The sequence below is a fragment of the Caretta caretta genome, chromosome 14 (genome assembly GCF_965140235.1).
Source record: "Caretta caretta isolate rCarCar2 chromosome 14, rCarCar1.hap1, whole genome shotgun sequence".
Lineage (NCBI taxonomy): Eukaryota > Metazoa > Chordata > Testudines > Cheloniidae > Caretta > Caretta caretta.
In genome coordinates this window covers 27,485,471-27,504,010 of record NC_134219.1, presented here as the reverse complement: position 1 = coordinate 27,504,010, position 18,540 = coordinate 27,485,471, and the positions used below count along the sequence as shown (strand labels likewise).

The 18,540-nt window shown below is 46.2% G+C and overlaps 1 protein-coding gene across 3 annotated transcripts in view; it reads left to right on the top strand.

The window, feature by feature from the left end:
* The window catches only part of DHRS7C (dehydrogenase/reductase 7C), a 45,875-nt gene extending 27,383 nt beyond the window's left edge, over positions 1-18,492 (top strand). For all 3 annotated transcript variants that reach the window (XM_075119026.1, XM_075119024.1, XM_075119025.1), the window contains 2 exons: positions 6,743-6,898; positions 18,233-18,492. In XM_075119026.1, coding sequence (XP_074975127.1) covers positions 6,743-6,898; positions 18,233-18,438 — 362 coding nt within the window. In that variant the 3' untranslated portion in view covers positions 18,439-18,492. The remainder of the gene's footprint in view (positions 1-6,742; positions 6,899-18,232) is intronic.
* The last annotated feature ends 48 nt before the right edge of the window (positions 18,493-18,540 follow it).

Here is an 18,540-nt window from a genome sequence, read left to right as displayed (position 1 = left end):
AATTAATGACACTTCCCAGGAGTGCACATGCCTGCATCAGATTGCAGGATAGGGGCTGATGGCCCCACAAGTGTTACTGATAGGTTACACAAAAATACCCCAGAATCTATATGCTTCTGGAAATAACATCAATGTATAGCTCTGAGATAATAATACATTTACCAGCACTACATTTTAGTTACAGACTTATTGTATCAAGATTAATTCTTATGAGGCAGTGAGGAGACAGAGGTAATGGGCTAGATCCCTCGCTGGTATAAATTGGCAAAGGTCCACAGAAGCCAATAGAGCTACACTGATTTATGTCTCCTGAAGATCTGGCCCACTGTTTTTGTTTTGTTTTGTTTTGTTTGTGGGGGGTGGGGGTTGCAAAAAGATAGTTATAAATCTTCTAATCCAGTTTTTCCTAATTCTCCTCTTTCCTTCCGATAAATAATTATCCTCCACATTTGCTATTCAAATATATTTTACAAAATCAGTTGCATTATATTAGCCATATGTTTCTTCAGAACCTAGTGGATCCAAGCATATCCTGCAGGGTGCAATGTTTATAGCTCAGGTATGACTGGCAGATTAAGATACTCAAACCTTTGGTGACTGCTTTATTGTCTGCCCTAGTGTGGTGTGGCAGGTAGGAAGCCTGGACAAGTATCAGGTTAAAATAATGTTAACTCTTTAGTAATCTGAATACACAGGGTTGGACCCTAAGTACTTTTGCCTGGGAAAGATAAGGACAGGAACCAGAAGAGGAAAGGATCAAAAAGCCAAGAGCAAACAAGGTGTGAAGAAAGAAAGTGTGATCAGCAGCGTGGAATGCAGCTGAGAGGTCAGGGAGGATGAAGACTAAAGAGGCCTGGTCCCCGTCAATCCCCCTTCGTTTTACTGCTCCCCAGTCACTTACTGCAGGAAGTGCCGTCTACGGGGTGCAGTAGATCCCACTGCTACCACCAGTTGTCACGGAGTCCCTGGGAGATGCTCTGGAACTGCTCCCTATGAAGCCAGGCAGGACTCTGGGGCAGTCTCCTTTCTGTGAGCAGCCTGTCTTCAGGACACAAAGTTCACACAGCTTCCACCTTCCTGGGCCTGACCTTGGAGCATTCAGCATCCTCTACACCTCCGTGCGCTTCCCACAGCGAGTCCGCTCAGGCGGGGCTCCGGGGGAAGCCAGAGGGTCCTGCCCCCTAACTTCGCAGTCAGACGTGACTCTCAGCCAGCCAGTAAAACAGAGGTTTATTAGACGACAGGAACATGGTCTAAAACAGAGCTTGTAGGTGCAGAGAACGGGACCCCTCAGCTGGGTCCATTTTGGGGGGCAGTGAGCCAGACAACCACGTCTGCCCTTCACTCCATGTCCCAGCCAGCCTCAAACTGAAACTCCCTCCAGCCTCTCCTCCTCTGGGCTTTGTTCCTTTTCCCGTGCCAGGAGGTCACCGGATTCCTTTGTTCTCCAACTCTTTAGCTCTCACCTTGCAGGGGGGAAAGGCCCAGGCCATCAGTTGCCAGGAAACAGGGCGTCGGCCATCCTCTGTGTCCAGACTCCTGCACACACATGCCTTCTAGGGCTCTGCAGTGATTATACACCCTTACCCCACCACTTAGATACTTAAGAACTGACTAGGGGAAACTGAGGCACCCCCACAATATTCAGAGGAAACATTAAGAACAGTCCCACTTCGTCACAGATGCCCTGAAAGTTCCCCAGACAACTGTTCTCAGAAACTTTGGCAAGAGAAGTTTCAGGGGAGTGGAGAGGCCTGAAGCCAGACTGGTGTTATCCTGGCTGGAGTTAGAGGAGAGGGACTCCAAGAGACACATTCAAAGAGTCTGGAAGTGAAGGCTGAACTGGTGAGGGGGCAGCAGATAGAGAGGTGCGTGTTGGTGTTGGTGGTGTTGAAGGGATGTTTTTGATGATGTGGGAAGACCAGATCATGGTGATATTGTGTGGGAGAGGAGCTGAGAAGTTACTACATAGTAACTGAGTAGTTAAGGAGGAGTATCAGGTGCTATACTGTTTGAGGAGTCTGATCTCACTATGACCTTCATGTGTGCCTGCCTCCTCACTCTATGAGCTCTTCCTTTCAGCTGCCAAGAAGTAGACACAGTCATCTCCTCTCTGAGGCCTGGTCTACACCTAAAAGGTGTTGGCTATAATACTTTGGATTAATTTCAGTTGTTGGGTTTAGTGTGCACAGGGTTGGTGGCCTGTGATATACAGGAGGTCATACTAGATTACCTGGTGGTCCTTTCTGGCCTTAAAGTCTCTGATTCTTTAATTTACCCAACAAAGCCAGAACCAGAGGCAACAGCTGGGAGTTGAAGCTAGACAAATGCACACTGGGAATAAGGTACAAATAGTTAACAGTGAGAGTAACTGGAACATTGAAACAGCTTCCCAAGAGATGTGGCAGATTCTCATTCACTTGCCGTCTTTACATCAAGACTGGATTTGTTTCTAAAAGATACACTATAGTCCAACCAGAAGTTATTGGGCTCAGTGTAGGAGTCACTGGATTGCATGGCCTGTGCTATGCAGGAGGTCAGACTAGCTGATCAAAATGGCCCCTTCTGGCCTTAAATTTCATTAATCTATGGTGATGAGCATCCCAACAAGCATCTTCATAAGACACAGATGTCAGGGTCTTTTGTATTCACCCAGAGCTGGGGACAAGAAGGAGCTTAGGCCCTGTAAAGGGAGTAGTGATGGCTAAAGGAGTGACATCATGCAGGAGACCAAAACATGAGGACATTTGCTTCTGGAGTAACCAACCACTGGAATCAGATCCTTGCCATTTGGAGGAAGCTGTGTGATGGGTCTGTAGAAGATGGAGGCATCATACCCCAATATGCTTCACCAAGGGACATCCTCCACAAGTAGGGATCAGTTCAATGGCAAAGGAAGAAGCCACCATTTGGCACCAGATACGTCGTAGGAAGGAGATCCTGTGGACCAGTGGGGAAGAAAGCCCTCACTGGAGTCTGGCTTGTTCACTCTGAACTCAGTAAATTCCTACATGCCGTTTGGGATTACATTGCAAGTGGATGGGGTTACAGGCAGGGTTGGATACAGGAGCAGTGTTCTTCGTGGAACCTTGCTCTCTTCAACAAAGGGTTATGGTCCTCTTTCTAGGCTTGGAAGAGACAATTTCCCTTCCTTGGTACCAGCCTCACCAACACATTCATTTATAGCAATCTACAAAGAAGCAGGATGTGCAATCAGTTGGCCAGAGTGGAGAGGTACCTATTTTCAAGTTAACATATTAACACATTAAGTTTACACAAAGTTAATTTATATGGGTATTTCCTCCCATTCACACACAAACACTCTCTCATGAGTATGGTAGTGCTTTCAATCCGGGCCAGCCTGGTTTAGAGCAGGCTATTGGCTAGAGCCTGGGTGCTGCTTTCACCTTTCAGTGAGGATACAGGCTAATACTCCAGTGTTGATAATCTTCCAATGTCTTCTCACAAGTCCCTGCATGCCCAGAACAGGCAAGTTTCCCCATAATTCACTTTAAAGTGATTCGGCTGACGGCAGCATTAAAGACCATGGGATCTGTCCCCAGAAACACACAGAGAAGTGCAGCATCAGTGAGGACACAGTAATTTGGGTATGGTTTGCAGTGTGGCTGCTCCCATCCTGACAAGGCTAACTGGGGAGCTCAGGCCCAAGTGCTGATCAACTGAGCTAACTCTTCAGTGAAGACACCCCCCCTTTGGACAGCTCTCTTTGGCCCGTTTTCTGTCTTACTTCGACTGTCCTACTAACATACACTGCTGAAGTATCATGAGCTCCAAAGGTTAAAAAATTATAGGTTAGAGCCCAAAAATCATGAAACTTTAAAAAAAGGATTATATCATATTTCTGGATCTGTCTTTTCCTTGTTGATTCCTCGCCCCGTCTCACCCCCAGTACGTGTGTGTGATAATTAGAGTTGCCAGCTGTGAATACCAGGGTGCAATCCAGATCAATGAGTAGCTGTGTCATCCCACCCTGCAATATGGGGTGCTGCTGTAGCCTCCAACCTGGACTGCTCACAAACAGCCTCCAGCATGTAAATCATTCCCAGCTACATCTGTGTGTGCTGCAGCCAGCCAGCCAGTCACACCTTGGCTCTTCCCAGCCTAGGTTATGCTGCATGGTGACCCCAACACAATTCCAGTCTTAGGTTTTCCTCCAGAAACGTATGATCTGTACTGCCCAGCTCTCTCCTGGACAGTACAAATATGTTAAGTCTCTTATTCGTTTAACAGAACAATACACACACAATTTGTTACCCCAAATGAAGTTACCCAGACGCTTCAACTTGAACACACAGGATTAGATAAAATAGTAAAACAAGTTCATTAACTACAAAGAGCGAGATTTTAAGTAAGTACAAGTAATGAGGCTTTAAAGTAGGAAGTGGTTACAAGAAAAATAAAGATAAAACACATACTGGTGCCTAACTTAATGAACTATGTTAGATTCAAAGCAAAGTTTTCTCACTACACGCTTTCAGCAGTCTTACTGACCAAACTCGTACGGTCAGGACTCCCTACCACCCCCAGAGTCCAGCTGCCACTTCCTTTGTCTATTCAGGTGCAGTGAATGTGATGGGCAGTGTGAGAGAGAGAAAGGGGTGCCTTGGGGTATTTGCATTTCCTTTTTATAGTTTCAGTCCCCCTCTTGAAAAACATTTCCAGCTGAGAACCAGGAGCCTATGTGGAAGGATAGTCTCTATTGGTTTTTTAACCTGTTTGAACTTCCTTTGTTTTCCCTTCCTGCTTGAAGACTCTGTTTCCTGCTTGGATGCAAATTAAGGCTAGCACATATTCCTTCCTTTATTTAGGATAGACCTGACTTCTGCCTGGGCAGGGCTATGGGGTTTGGAATGTGTGTTAATAATACCAGAGAAGGGAATCTTATAATTTCACATACAATGTTGCCATACATATTTTACCAGGACAATACTGACCAGCAAATTATGATTTTTCAAATGATACCTTACAAGGTGTAAGCCTGGCTTAACATATGTGACTTGCCTCATTTCTTAGTAGGCATGACTGGGAAGGTGAATAGAAGGTTAAGTTATAAGTAGGGGCTTGACAAACTGTATGCTTGAGTCAGGATAGTGCTAACTAAGATAAGCAGCAAAACTCAGAGCTAGAGACAATGGACAAGATAAAGCTGGAATGTAAAGATCAGGTCCCCTGTGACCAGCACGTGGATAGAGCATGCTGTATAGGGACTGGTTCCTGCAAAGTAACCAATCCAATAACAAAATGTGTGATTTAATGTAGAGAAAATACAATGTAATGTGTTAATGTATATAAAGAAAGAGTTTTCCTGTGTAACTCTGGATCTGTGGTATGCCCTATACCCACCCCTACCTTTGAGTCTGAGCAACACAGTAGCTTTGCTGTAGGTCAAATAAAGGAACCTGAATGATGAAATCCAGAATAGAACTGAAAGTTTTGGATCCCAGAGAACTGGATGAAATGTTCTCCCAGAACTGGAAAAGGTGTTCTGGATAAGCCAAGTGGAAAAGGTCTCAGAGGGAATCTCAACAAAAGGCATGCTTTGTGTAAGATTATTAGAATAGTGTGTAGGATGTAAATACAGGGGTGTATTCAGTCACACCAACTCTTCCAGATTTATTGAGGGAGGTGATTCTGTTCCCAGCAGCAGGAGCTCTCACTGCTGTCTGATGGTGCAGAACTTTCAGCTTTTCTTCAGACTCCCGAATCCCAGGAATTAATTCTGTCTCTCCCACCTGACACCTACCTAATCCCCAGCCCTGCCACTAATTATATGCCCCCACTGCATGTCAATGCTTGCCCAATATCCACACCCCCACCCCGCTCAGCAATTAATTCTGCTCCCCAGACTTCAAATCAATTCTGCCCCCACATCTGACAGTCACCCAGGCCCAGCATCAGCCCTGTGCCCCCTCTAGCCTCCACCTCTGCTTCTCCTGCAGTTCTTGGGGGATCGTCACAGCCTGCTCACAGGCCTTGGAGGGTCAACTGCAGCTGACCACTCTTCACTCCCCCTCCTCCTTTTCCCAGGCCTGGTACTGCAGGATTCGGGGACAGAAGAGGAGGGAGCAGAGTGACCCATTACATGGGGAGCTGCCCTGAACTGCTGGGCTCTTTCTGCTCCTTCTCCCTGTTCTACTACCCAAAAGTATTCTCTGGCTCCCATGGCAGCGGGGAGAGTTCTGCCTGCCCCTACTTCCTGAGCAGAGAAGCCAATCGGAAGCACAGGCTGGACTGGAAATGTGAGATAGCTGGTGTTTCTCAATAATGCTAGCCTGGCTCCAGCAGGGGTCAGAATTGGGTTATTAGATGAAATGGCCAGAGCTGGCAATTATTTTTAACTCAGACACCCATTAACAGATTTCCTTGTAAATTCTCATAAAAATTATTCTCTATGCAAAGAGTAAGCGCTGTAGGTTTGGGGGGGATAAAATCTATTTAACCAAAGTGGTTAAATCCTTGGTTTAAATGTTAAATTCAGCTCAACCTTAGCTATGGAGTGATGATCAGTGCTTTCATAACTGTGTCTGTATGATGTACTACTGTCCATTTCACCTGCCCTCAGCTGCAGAGTGAATCTCTTCGATAGTTGACTTTGGTTTCCTCTCCTCTCTCTGGAAAACTGTTATGTGCAGGCAGAGTTACGAGGCAGAAATGTCCAGGTATGCATTAGTCAGTGTTTCTGCATTTTATAAGGCTGTTTCTCCTGTTGCTTTTCTCTTAGATGCTGCTTCTAAGCACGCTGCACAAGGATTTTTTGATTGTCTTAGAGCTGAAGTGGAAGAATTTGATGTTTGTATCAGCACTGTGAGTCCAACATTCATCCGTTCATACCATGTTCAACCAGAGCCTGGCAACTGGGAGGCCTCCATTTGGAAATGTAAGATTCAAAGAGCAAATGAGAACCAAAGGAGCGATAGAAGTAGAAGATAGGGAGGTAGGGGGTGGGTGAATAGAAGGGAGACAAGAGGAGTGTGTTTCAAAGTGGATCAAAGCTGATCAAAATGTTCTAGAGAAATGTTAGTGCATGGCAGCAGAGTCCACATTTTAGTGCAAGGTAGATTTACATCCCACCTTGCTGTGAGCTAAGGGTACATCTACCCAGCCTGTGGAAGTGAGCTTCTCAGCCCAGGTGAACAGCTCTAAAACTAGATGTATTGACAGCTCTTTGAAGTTGCAGTTTGGGCTGGAGCCTGGGCTCTGAAGCCGACTCCCATCCTTAGACATACGGTAAGTGTTCATTGAGACAGGCCCCCAGAGAGAACAGATGATGGGGGCAGAATAAAAGACATAAGACATAAGACATGTGAGCAGTGTAGGGAGAGGAGGAAGACATGGGAGAGTGTAATGGAGTGTGTGAAAAGAAAGGCACCAGGCAGGGGAGTGAAAGCGAGGGAGCTGTGATGGGTAAAGGAAGTGGAGATGGGGAAAGGTGTGATGGGAGCATAGAAGAGAAGGCCAGCAAGAAGGGCAGGTGAGGAAGGGAAGGACAGTGGAGGAGGAGTATGGCTGGGGTATTGAGAAGAATCAGTGAATGAGTTCAGCTTGGGTGAGAGAAAAGACCATGCAACTTTACTTACCATTCTGCCAGACGAGTATTCAACTGGGAAAGCTTTTGCAGCCAGTTGATCTGTTTCTGTATTGCCAACCCAAAGCACCAAGTCAGACCCCTAGAAATCATGAGAATGACTTAAAAATCATAAGATTTTTTTAAAAGTACTAAATGTTGGGTCTGTTTCTTTATCACCTGGTCTTAGTCTTTAGTTTTCACTCAGTTCACCTTTTCAGGCTTTTCCTCATGTCAGGTGGGCTAAAAACTGGGAGTTTGGTGGTCCGTGTGTGAGATGAATTTGGTGGGTCTCAACTCTGATGACACAAGCTCCCCACTGTACTTTGCATTAATGCGGGGGCTCCCAAACTTTTTGCCAGTATGACCCCATTTTAGCGATTTATCCTCCTGGGACCACAGACAGCAAGGAAGATGCCATTTTGAACAGCAAAATGGCATTCTCCACACAGTGTGTCTTCACATGTACTGTTTCATGTAGTCCATTGGTTCGACAATGATGTTTTCATGCTATCTCTTTTTGTGGATTCTGGAGTGACTCTGAAGTCCAAAGTGTGACACGCATGCCTGTGAGCGGATTGAGCAAAGTCATTGGTGAGTGTCTTGGTAGCTATAGCAGTGGTATGAAGCTTTTTCCCTTGCAGCTGACAGTCAATTATTTCTGTCCTCTTCAAAGGTTTGGAAAGCTCTGAGTGTTGTGTGTCACCATGCTGATCTATTTGATCAGCCTTCTCGAGATCATCCGGTTTTATTGCACCAAAGTGTGTGCTGTTCTTGATACTGTCCTTGTAGCGCTTTCTGGGGTGGCCTTGATTCCAAAGTCCTTGTGCCAATTATCCATAGAAATTTTTTCTGGGGAGTCAATGTTCAGGCATCCTAATGATGTGTCCAGCCCAGGGTAGCTGGGCTTTTATCAGCATGGCCTAAATGCTTGTGGCATTTGACTTTTGGAGAACCTCCAGGTTGGTAATTTTGTCTTGCCAGCAGATCCCCATAATGGCACGCAGAGATTGCATATGGAAGACCTCTAGCTGTTTGATATGCCATTTGTATGGTGTCCAGGTCTCACAGCCGTAGAGGAGAGATGTGATCACAAAAGTATTGTAAAGTTTTATTTTTGTTGAGAGGGTTATGTTGTGGGATTTCAGGACTTCGTTACATAGCTTTCCTAATGACTGAGAAACTTTCTGTATCCTGTTCATGATCTCTTTGTCAAGAGATCCATCATTGGAGACATTGCTGCTGATATAGGTAAAATTGTTGATTTGATTTAGTTGGGTTCCACTAATGGAGGTGCTCGGGGATATGGCCTGGAGGGGTGAAGATGACTGATGCAACACCGCAGTTTTCTCCAGATCGATTGTGAGGCCAAACAATTTTGATGCTTCAACGAAGCGATCTACGATGCACTGGAGATCTCCCTCTGTTTGTGCTAGGAGGGCACAATCATCCGCAAAGAGTGCTTCTCTTATTAGTAGTTCTGTTACTTTTATTTTTGCTCTAAGCCTTATAAGATTGAAGACTGAACCATCCTGTCTGTATCTGATGTATATGCGTCTGTTGAGCCTGTTTGTAGCATGGTTGAGAACTTGGGTGAAGAAAAGATTGAACAATACAGGGGCAAGGACACAGCCTTGTTTGACTCCATTTGAAATGGGGAAGGAATCTGAGAGATCTCCATTAAAAAGTACCTGACTTTGCATCCCCTTATGGAATAAATGAATGATCTTTACCAGTTTTGGTGGGCGACCAAATTTTCTGAGAATCATCCATAATCCTCCTCTGTTGATTGTATCAAATGCCTTTGTCAAATCAATGAAGATGCAGAACAGATCCATGTTTTGTTCGACACATTTTTCTTATATTTGCCTGATACTAAAAATCACGTTGAAGGTGCTACAACCAGGCCTGAATCTGCACTGAGCCTCAGGTAGATTGGCTTCTGAGACAGACGAGATCTGTCAGTTCAGGAGGATATGAGCAAAGATTTTTTCAGAGACAGACAGGAGAGATATGCCACGGTAGTTATCACAGATCGTTTTGCTACCTTTATTTTTAAATGAAGGAATAATTATGGCATCTTTGAAATCTTGTGGTATTTCTTCGTTCTCCCAGATGTCAGCAAGGATCTTTTGGAGTGTTGTTGCCATCTTTGGACCAGCAAATTTATATATTTCTGCCAGTATTCCGTCTCTGCTTCTGGACTTTCCTGAGTTCATCATACTGGTTGCCTTTTCTGTTTCTTCAAGTGAGAGTGGTGAGTCAAGGTGGTGTTGAATAGGCTTTTGAAGCACTTGTTTCAATTGAGGATGTATGGGGTGTAAGGGAGAGGTAATACCTTTGAGTGATTCCAACTGCCGCACTCTTTGCCTGGTTCTTTTCCTCTCTGGTCTTCAGTGTACACCCAGCTCTCACCTATGGCTGCCACACCCTGGTAAACTGCCTTGGCAGGCGGCCTAAACCAGGTGAGGATAACCGGAAGTGTGGAAACTGATGGTGATTTAGGGATTGCCCTCCCAAGCATATGAAGACTGTTCTGGTAGCCAAGGCGAAAGAGACCATATACTGTTCCAATGGCTTGAAAAGCAGTGCAGCAACGCATTGTGGAAGGTGACAGGCATGATGGGGCACTAAAGAAGTCATGGCTATCCACTTCAGCTAAAGAAGCCTACAGTTGTAACAGCCTTTGTGCCACTGGGCCAAGCTTCAGCAGCTGAGAGAATGGGATTGTCCCAGTGCAACGACTCCCATTTTAATCAGCCTCACACACGCGTCATTCATGCACATCTCTCTTCACAAGTCCCGTGGCGATGGAGTGGCAAAGCAACAGGTGAAGATGATTACTGGCAGGGTAGCCACAAGCCTGCATGGAGGCAGCCTGGGACTTTGGTTGCCCATCCCTGACCCAAGGGCAGCAGAGAAGCTCAGCAACTCCCCAGGCAATGGAGCGATCCTTTTTAGGATTGCACTGCTCTTCCTTTGTACGGGGAGGGGCTAGAAAAGGTGCCTCAAACTTTGCCTGCCCAAATCATATCTGGCCAGCTTACCACAGCTGGTGGATCAGCCTCAGTGCTGTTGAAAACCAAAGATAACTAAAAAGCACTAAAGATTGCTGCTTGGAACTTCAGGACTATGATAGATAAAGACAATACCTCTCGATCTGAAAGAAGAACAGCTCTCCTTTCAAAAGAGCTAGCCCAGTATGACATTGACATTGTAGCCCTCAGTGAAACTAGTTTGACAGAAGAGGGCATTATTACAACAACCAGCTGGGGGTTACACCTTCTTTTGGAAGGGAAAAGAACCACATAAAGATAGAATCCATGGAGTGGGAATTACCATCAAGACCAAACTCTTGCAATGTCTTGAAGACTTCCCAATAGGCATCAACTAAAGACTCATGAAACTGCGGTTACCCCTAAATAAGTTGTGATTTGCTACCATCCCACAGTTTTGGAACCAATGCACTAATGGGTCAACTCAGCAGAGATGCCAAGAACTGTCTGGGCCGTGGGGACTGAGCTATCCCTGGGGACCTGTGATGGGGTGTGCATACCCTGCATTAGGCAGGAAAAGGTTAATCCCACACTACGGGTGGAAGAAATCGTGCCCTTCAGATCCTGCTGGGCATGCTCCAACTGCTGTGCTAGTATAAAGGAGAGTAGCCCAGCTAAGTCTGGGCTGACAGCCAAGGAAGAAGGATACTTTGGGAGGCTCCAGCCCAGGAACTGTTATAACCCTTGCCTGCGGGAGCCAGATACCCTGATACCCAGATTGGAGACCTGTTGCTTACAGCTGACCAGCGGGAGTTGGAGTCCCAGGGAGTTACCTGTGCCAAGGAGCCCAGAGACCCCAACACCATGTGGATTACAGCTTCGGGAATCATGGTAGGAAGTAGCCCAGGGAGGTGCAGTGAGTGGTATCTCCCACCCGTGTGAGGTCAGGGGGTTGGATTCCCTGCTGTCCTAGTGGCGGACAACTCCGCCACTGTTAGGGCTCTGGGCTGGGACCTGGTGGAGTTGGGTGGGCCCAGGTCCCCCTACCCTAGCTGCCACTGCCCTTTGGTGGTGGCCCCCCAGATCTAGCCACTAGGCCACACTGCCCTGTACTCGGGAGCCGCTGTATTGTCTCTGGTCATTAGGCCATGCAGCCCAGAACTCAAGGGCAGCCACTGTATTGACGCTGGCCGCTGGGCCGCGCTACTGTGAGGCCCAGGACAGTCTGGTAGACTGTAAGTGTGGTGCCACCAACCTACGATCCACCCCAAAGGGGGATGGAGGGTACAGACACTGCCACAGGCCCCTAGAACAGTTGTTCTCAACTGGGATATGTGCACCACTGGGGGTACGCAGAGGTCTTCCAGGGATTAGGTAAACTAATTGTCTAGTTTTACAATAGAGTACACGAAAAGCACTAACGAAGTCAGTATGAACTAAAATGTCATACAGACAATGACTTGTGTATACTGCTCTATATTCTATACCAGTGTTTCTCAACCCGGGGGGCTGCCGTTTATCTTATAATTACATGGTAAAAATGAAAAAGTAAGTAATTTTTTCACCACTTTTGTATTTTTATATCTGATTTTGTAAGCAAGTAGTTTTTAAGTGAAGTGAAACTTGGGTGTACGCAAGACAAATCAGACTCCTCAAAGGAGTACAGTAGTCTGCAAATGTTGAGAACCACTGCCCTAGAGGAAGTTCTCCCCTAACTCAGGGCTGAGCCATGCTGCCAGGGCAGTGTGTGGGGAAGTTTTCCCTCATGCTGCCCTATAGATAAACAAAGGGCAGGGCTATAGGAACAGAAACCCTCTCAGCTGGTGCCACAGCGTCTCCATGTGGCAGAAAGCAAATGCCTGCTTGATCCCCATGGCCCAGCTGGCTGCATGGGCTCGGCTGGGTGCTGGAGAATGACGGGGCAGCCAGATATGTGAGTATCTGGTGTGATGCACAGCATTTGGCTGCCCTGATTCTCTGACATGCCATCTGGGCATGGCTGATGCATGGGGCCCTTCCCCAAAGTGTTGTGATTCTGTGAACGCATGAAATCCAAAGGCGGCCTTCCTCTGTCCGAACCCACCCTTTGTGTCAGTGTTCTGTCTGTATCCCAGAAAGCAGGGCTGGCACTAGACTTCCTGGTGCTCTAGGAAGATCTTCCCTGGCGGAAACTGTTGTGGCTGCTAGCAGGCATCAAAGCCACAGGGAGTTGCATTGGTGCAGCCGTTCCCAGGCATGGCTCCCGCCTCTGGGGAAGAGCAGCCCCCACTCCCCAGCTGCCACTGTAGGGGAGATGTGGGGGCTGGATTGAAACCATGCTGGTGTCGTGACTCTGGGCTGGATTGTCAATGGAATTTAGATGTCTAAAAATGCAAATAGGTGCCTAGAGGGATTTTCAAAAGCACCTAAACACCTGTCAGAAATTCCAGGAGGTTCACAGCAGCAGCTGTGTACCTCTGCAAGCTTACAGCAGTGTGAACCACCCCTTCAACTCTACAGGGTGTTCTCCTTCAACAGAGGTGTCAGCGCTGAGTGCCTATGGTGTGCAACAAGTTTGGCTCCTCAAATGTACCTGTAACAGCACCGTGTGCCTGTGCCATGCACTGAACCTGCCCATTCTCAGCTTGTCAGCCTGGTCTCAGCATTGTGTGTTAGTAGCAGGCAATCAGTAAAATATTTTAAAAACAGGTTTTCTGAGGGAGGGGCTATATTTCTGTATCCCTGACTAAATAACCCCAAATTTGCAAATAATTCTACACCAGGCTTTCAACCAGGCTAAACCCCAATAATTCTACACCAGGCTTTCAACTGACAGCAGTCTTCAGGCCAGTCAGACTATTCATGTGGATTTTAGAGCACTTTGAAAAATCAGCTCTGAACAGATGGCTCTGCTCAACCTTAGCTATCATGCTGCAAGGGCTGCATCAGAATTAACTATTCTAAGCCTGCTTCTCTCCTCCTGTTTGTCCCTCTAGTCCTCCACCATTCTCTCCTGAGAGTTGAAGTTCCAACAATGTGCTCAGTTTCGCCTTCTGTCCATAAAACATGGGTCATCCAGGCAGGGAACAAGAAAAAAGCCATATGATAGGTCTCTCTAGGTGTGTAGATGGTTTCCCCTACTGCGATGTCTGGGGGCCTCAAGTGGTCAGTCACAGTTCAGACGGTGAATACCTGAATGAGCAAGTATAGGGAGGTGTTCATGTGCAATGAATTTGAATTTGGTCAAACAGAATATGCATTGAACAGTTTACATATAGCAAAGAAATTCATAAAAGGTGATCTCTGGCTATAGATAATTCATGATAATTAAAAGGGTCTAAAATTCACAAAATCCATTTGTTGCTGCTTGAGACAGGCCCCTCCCCAGTAGCTTTATTTCAAATGGTCATCCAAAAGATAGGACAGAGCAGAGCTTGGGCTTTGTTGCTAGCTCCAAATTAAACATGCTATTTCTTCTATTAGGACCTCCTCTGTGGTGCTATCTTTTGCCCTTTACACAATAGTAACAGTAGAAGAAACCATACAGGGACAGTGGGACCCAAATGTACTAAATATACACAACATCATGTAAAGTCTAGTTACAGACACACTGCTTCTTTGGCTGGCTTCTAAACCACCACTAGATCAAGGCCAGAAGGGACCATTCTGATAATCTAGTCTGACCTCCTGCCTAGCACAGGCCAGGGAACTCCACCTGGTGGTTCTTGCATCCAGCCCATAACAATTTCTGGTTGAACGTTTGAGCAAAAATGGCTCAACCACTTTTAAGAGAGAATAGAAAGAAAAAAGACATGCCTGGGAATGTGGCATGTTCTCCATCACCCAGGGTCTTTAAACTGAGACTGGATATCTTCTTGTAAGAGATCCACTCTAGCTCAACCCGGATGTTATAGCAGAGGTGGGCAAACTACAGCCCGCGGGCCACATCCAGCCCGCAGGACCGTCTTGCCTGGCCCCTGAGCTCCTGGCCGGGAGGCTAGCCCCTGGCTCCTCCCCTGCTGTCCCCCTCGGCAGCCTCAGTGCACCACCAACACTCTGGCCCACCTCTCCTGCCGGGCAGCATGGATGGCATGGCTGGCTCCGGCCAGGTGGTGGGGCTGCGAGCTCCTGCCGCTCTGAGCAGCATGGTAAGGGAGTGGGCAGCGGTCTGGGGGGCAGTCATGGAACAGGGAACAGTGGATTTTGGATGGGGAGTGGGATCCCGGGGAGGCGGTCAGGGTTGGGGGGTCTCAGGAGGGGACGGAAAGGGGACAAAGAGCAGGGGGTTTGGATGGGTCAGGGGTTCGAAGGGGGGCAGTCAGGAGGTGGGAAGTGGGAGGGGGCAGATGGGGGCGAGGGCCAGGCCATTTGGGGAGGCACATCCTTCCCTACCCGGCCCTCCATAGAGTTTCACAACGCCGATGTGGCCCTCGGGCCAAAAAGTTTGCCCACCCCGTGTTATAGGCTTGATGCAGGAACCTCTGGGTGATGTTCTCTGCCCTGTGTTCTGTAGCATGATCAGAATGCCCCCATCTGGCCTTAAATCTATTAATCTAAAACAGAAAAAGAAAAGAACTGGATGGTGGTTTTGCCACAAGCCCTGTGCCTGGGGTGGCTGGTACCTGTGCTGCAGCAGGAACAGTGCAGGAAAGGAGCTCTGCCTCCAAAGGGAACAATTTCCTTTCCTGCTTCCCCATTGTTCCCAGGGGTGTAATAATTTCTGCTGTCCTACACCAATTGAATGAGAACACCCTCCACAACAGTTTAGCTGAGCTGGACAGTGCAAGGCTCTGCCCACTCTTCACCTACCTGCTCCAGGGCAGAGAGGTAAGCAGTGAACACACTGCAGCTGCTTGCACACCTCAGTTCAATGTCAGGGTGCCTGCAGGGGGGTTGGGATATATGTAGGGAGAGCGGATTGTACACCATAGGTGCCGACTTCCCCTGCTCCCCATGGGTGCTCAACCCCCTCCTCTGCCGCCAGCCCCGTCCCCTCCAACCCCTTCCCCAAAGTCCCCACCCCAACTCCACCCCCTCCCTGCCAATATTCCAACTCCTTTCCCAAATCCCAAATCTCCACCCCGGCCCTGCCTCTTCCCCTGAATGCGTCACATTCCCGCTCCTCCCTCCCCCCCCCCCCCCCCGAGCATGCTAACGCCACCAAACAGCTGTTTGGTGGCATCCGGGCACGAAGTGCTGGGAGGTAGGCAGAGGAGTATGGATGCGGCGCGCTCAGGGTGAAGGAGGTGGGGCTGGGGGAGCTTGGCTGCCAGTGGCTGCTGCAGCCCCAGAGCACCCACGGAGTTGGCACCTATGTTGTACACCACTGTATGCTCCTGCTTGTCTGATCATCCTATGTGAGGATCTAGCCAATCGGATTCATTCTATTTCAGTTCCTACTAGGGCTGTCAATTAATCCCAGTTAACTCAAGCAAATACTGAAAACAAATTAACCTGATTTTAAAAAGTAATCGCTGTTTTAATTCCACTGTTTAACAATAATAGAGTACCAATTGAAATGTATTATAAATATTTTGGATGTTTTTCCATGTGTTCAAATATATTGATTTCAATTACAACACAATACAAAGTGTACAGTGCTTACTTTATATTATTTTATTGCAAATATTTGCACTGTAAAAAAGATAAACAAAAGAAATAGTATTTTTCAATTCACCTCATACAAGTACTGTCGTGCAATCTCTTTATCGTGAAAGTGCAACTTACAAACGTTGAATTATTTTCTTTTACATAACTGAATTAAAAAACAAAACAATGTAAAACTTTAGCACCTTCAAGTCCACTCTGTCCTACTTCTTGTTCACCCAAGCGCTAAGACAAACAAGTTTGTTTACATTTACAGGAGATAACTTTTGTAGCCAGCATTGCAAGGTATTTATATGTCAGATATGCTAAGCATTCATATGCTCCTTCATACTTTGGCCCCCATTCCAGAGGACACACTTCCATGCTGATGATGCTCACTAAAAAAAATGTGTTAATTACATTTGTGACTGAACTCCTTGGGGGAGAATTGTATGTCTCCTGCTCTGTGTTTTACCCTCATTCTGCCATATATGTCTACAGAACCCAATCCACAAAAAGTAAAATCAACCTCCCATTGGTGGCATCTCATTCGGATGATGAAAATGAATGTGTATTTGTCTGCACTGCTTTGGATCATTATTGAGCAGAACCCCCAATCAGCATGGAAGCATGTCCTTTGGAATGGTGGTCGAAGCATGAAGGGGCATATGAATGTTTAGCATATCTGACATGTAAACACCTTGCAACACTAGCTACAAAAGTGCCATGCAAATGCTTGTTCTCACTTTCAGGTGACATTGTAAATAAGAAGCTGGCAGCATTATCTCCCATAAATGTAAATAAACTTGTTTGTCTGGGCAATTGGGTGAACAAGAAGTAGGACTGAGTGGACTTGTAGGCTCTAAAATTTTACATTGTTTTATTTTTGAGTGCAGTTATGTAAAAAAAAATCAACATTTGTAAGTTGCACTTTCACAATAGAGAGATTGCACTACAGTACTTGTATAAGGTGTATTGAAAAATACTATTTCTTTTGTTTATCTTTTTTACAGTGCAAATATTTGTAAGAAAATAATATAAAGTAAGCACTGAACACTTTGTATTCTGTGTTATAATTTAAATCAATATATTTGAACATGTAAAAAACATCCAAAATATTCAAATAAATGGTATTCTATTATTAACAGTGCGATAAAAACTGCGATTAATTGTGATTATTTTTTTAATTGTTTAACAGCCCTAATTCATACACATATTCTCCTCCCCCAAACATCCCTTCGCAATAGTATCCCCTGATTGCCAGCTTCTTTTGATATTGACAATATATCACATAAAACGTATATTCCGAACTTTGCATAAAACACCAAAGGCCTGACTCTGATCTCTCTCTCTTGGAATTAGAAGTAATTCCATTGACATCACAGAGCTCTATACAACAGGTGCAAGGACATTCAGAACCAGGCTTTTATTCCTAGCAAAGAAACCAAGACAAACATGTAGGGTTGTGTAGATTGTGCATGTTTCCTGAGAGAAGAGTGAATGCTCAGTGATTATTATGTGGCAGTGCGGAGTTTTCTGGATACCTTAATTTCATTTCCAGACTTTCTAACAGTTTCTAAGGGGCTTTTCCTTAATTTACAGAAATTCTATAGCTGTAAGTGTAATATTTTTAGGTGGTGGTGCTGTTGGTAATGTTACCTGAACTCCATTGAAATATGCTTTTAACCTTCTGCTTATACAAAGCTTCTTGTCTGGAAATTTCTTCAGGGTTTTAATAACATTAAAGATGTGCTCAATGTTGGAAGGGCCTGTAGACTTTCCAACTCACACAAGGATTGTGTGTATGGGAAAAGGGAAGCCAGGAGAAAGAGGGAACAGAAGGAGATTTTTGTAAAATGATTAAATGAGCAGGGGATGGAGGGAGAGAGGAGGGGATGGGTCAGATGGAGGGTGGGAGTGGGCGGAACTAGGGGTTCAAGAAGCAGGTTGGGATCTTCTTAGCACTAATTCACAGCTGGTCTGTCTGTTGCTCCATCACTCCCCAGGTCTGCCTCAGTGAGGCTATACTTTTGTCCTGCTCCACACCATCTGGCTGCTGCTCACTCCTTTCTGGTCTGATTTACAGTCTTTTTCAGAAAGCTGACATATGGCGTGCATCCGATGGAGGTTGCTGAGGAAGTTTTGCGCACAGTGAGCAGAAAGAAACAGGAGGTGTTTATGGCCAACGCCATCCCCAAGGCAGCTCTTTACATTCGCACTTTCTTTCCGGAATTGTTTTTTGCCATAATTGCCTCTGGTGTTAAGGAAAAGCAGAAGGTAGAAGAGAAATGATTTTGTTCAGCTCTTTTTTCTGTTTGTGGCCTGAATAAAGTCTGTGTTTCAAGAGTGAGCATTTTCAGCTTCCCTTTCAGTGAACAGTAAAGCTGCCAGTAA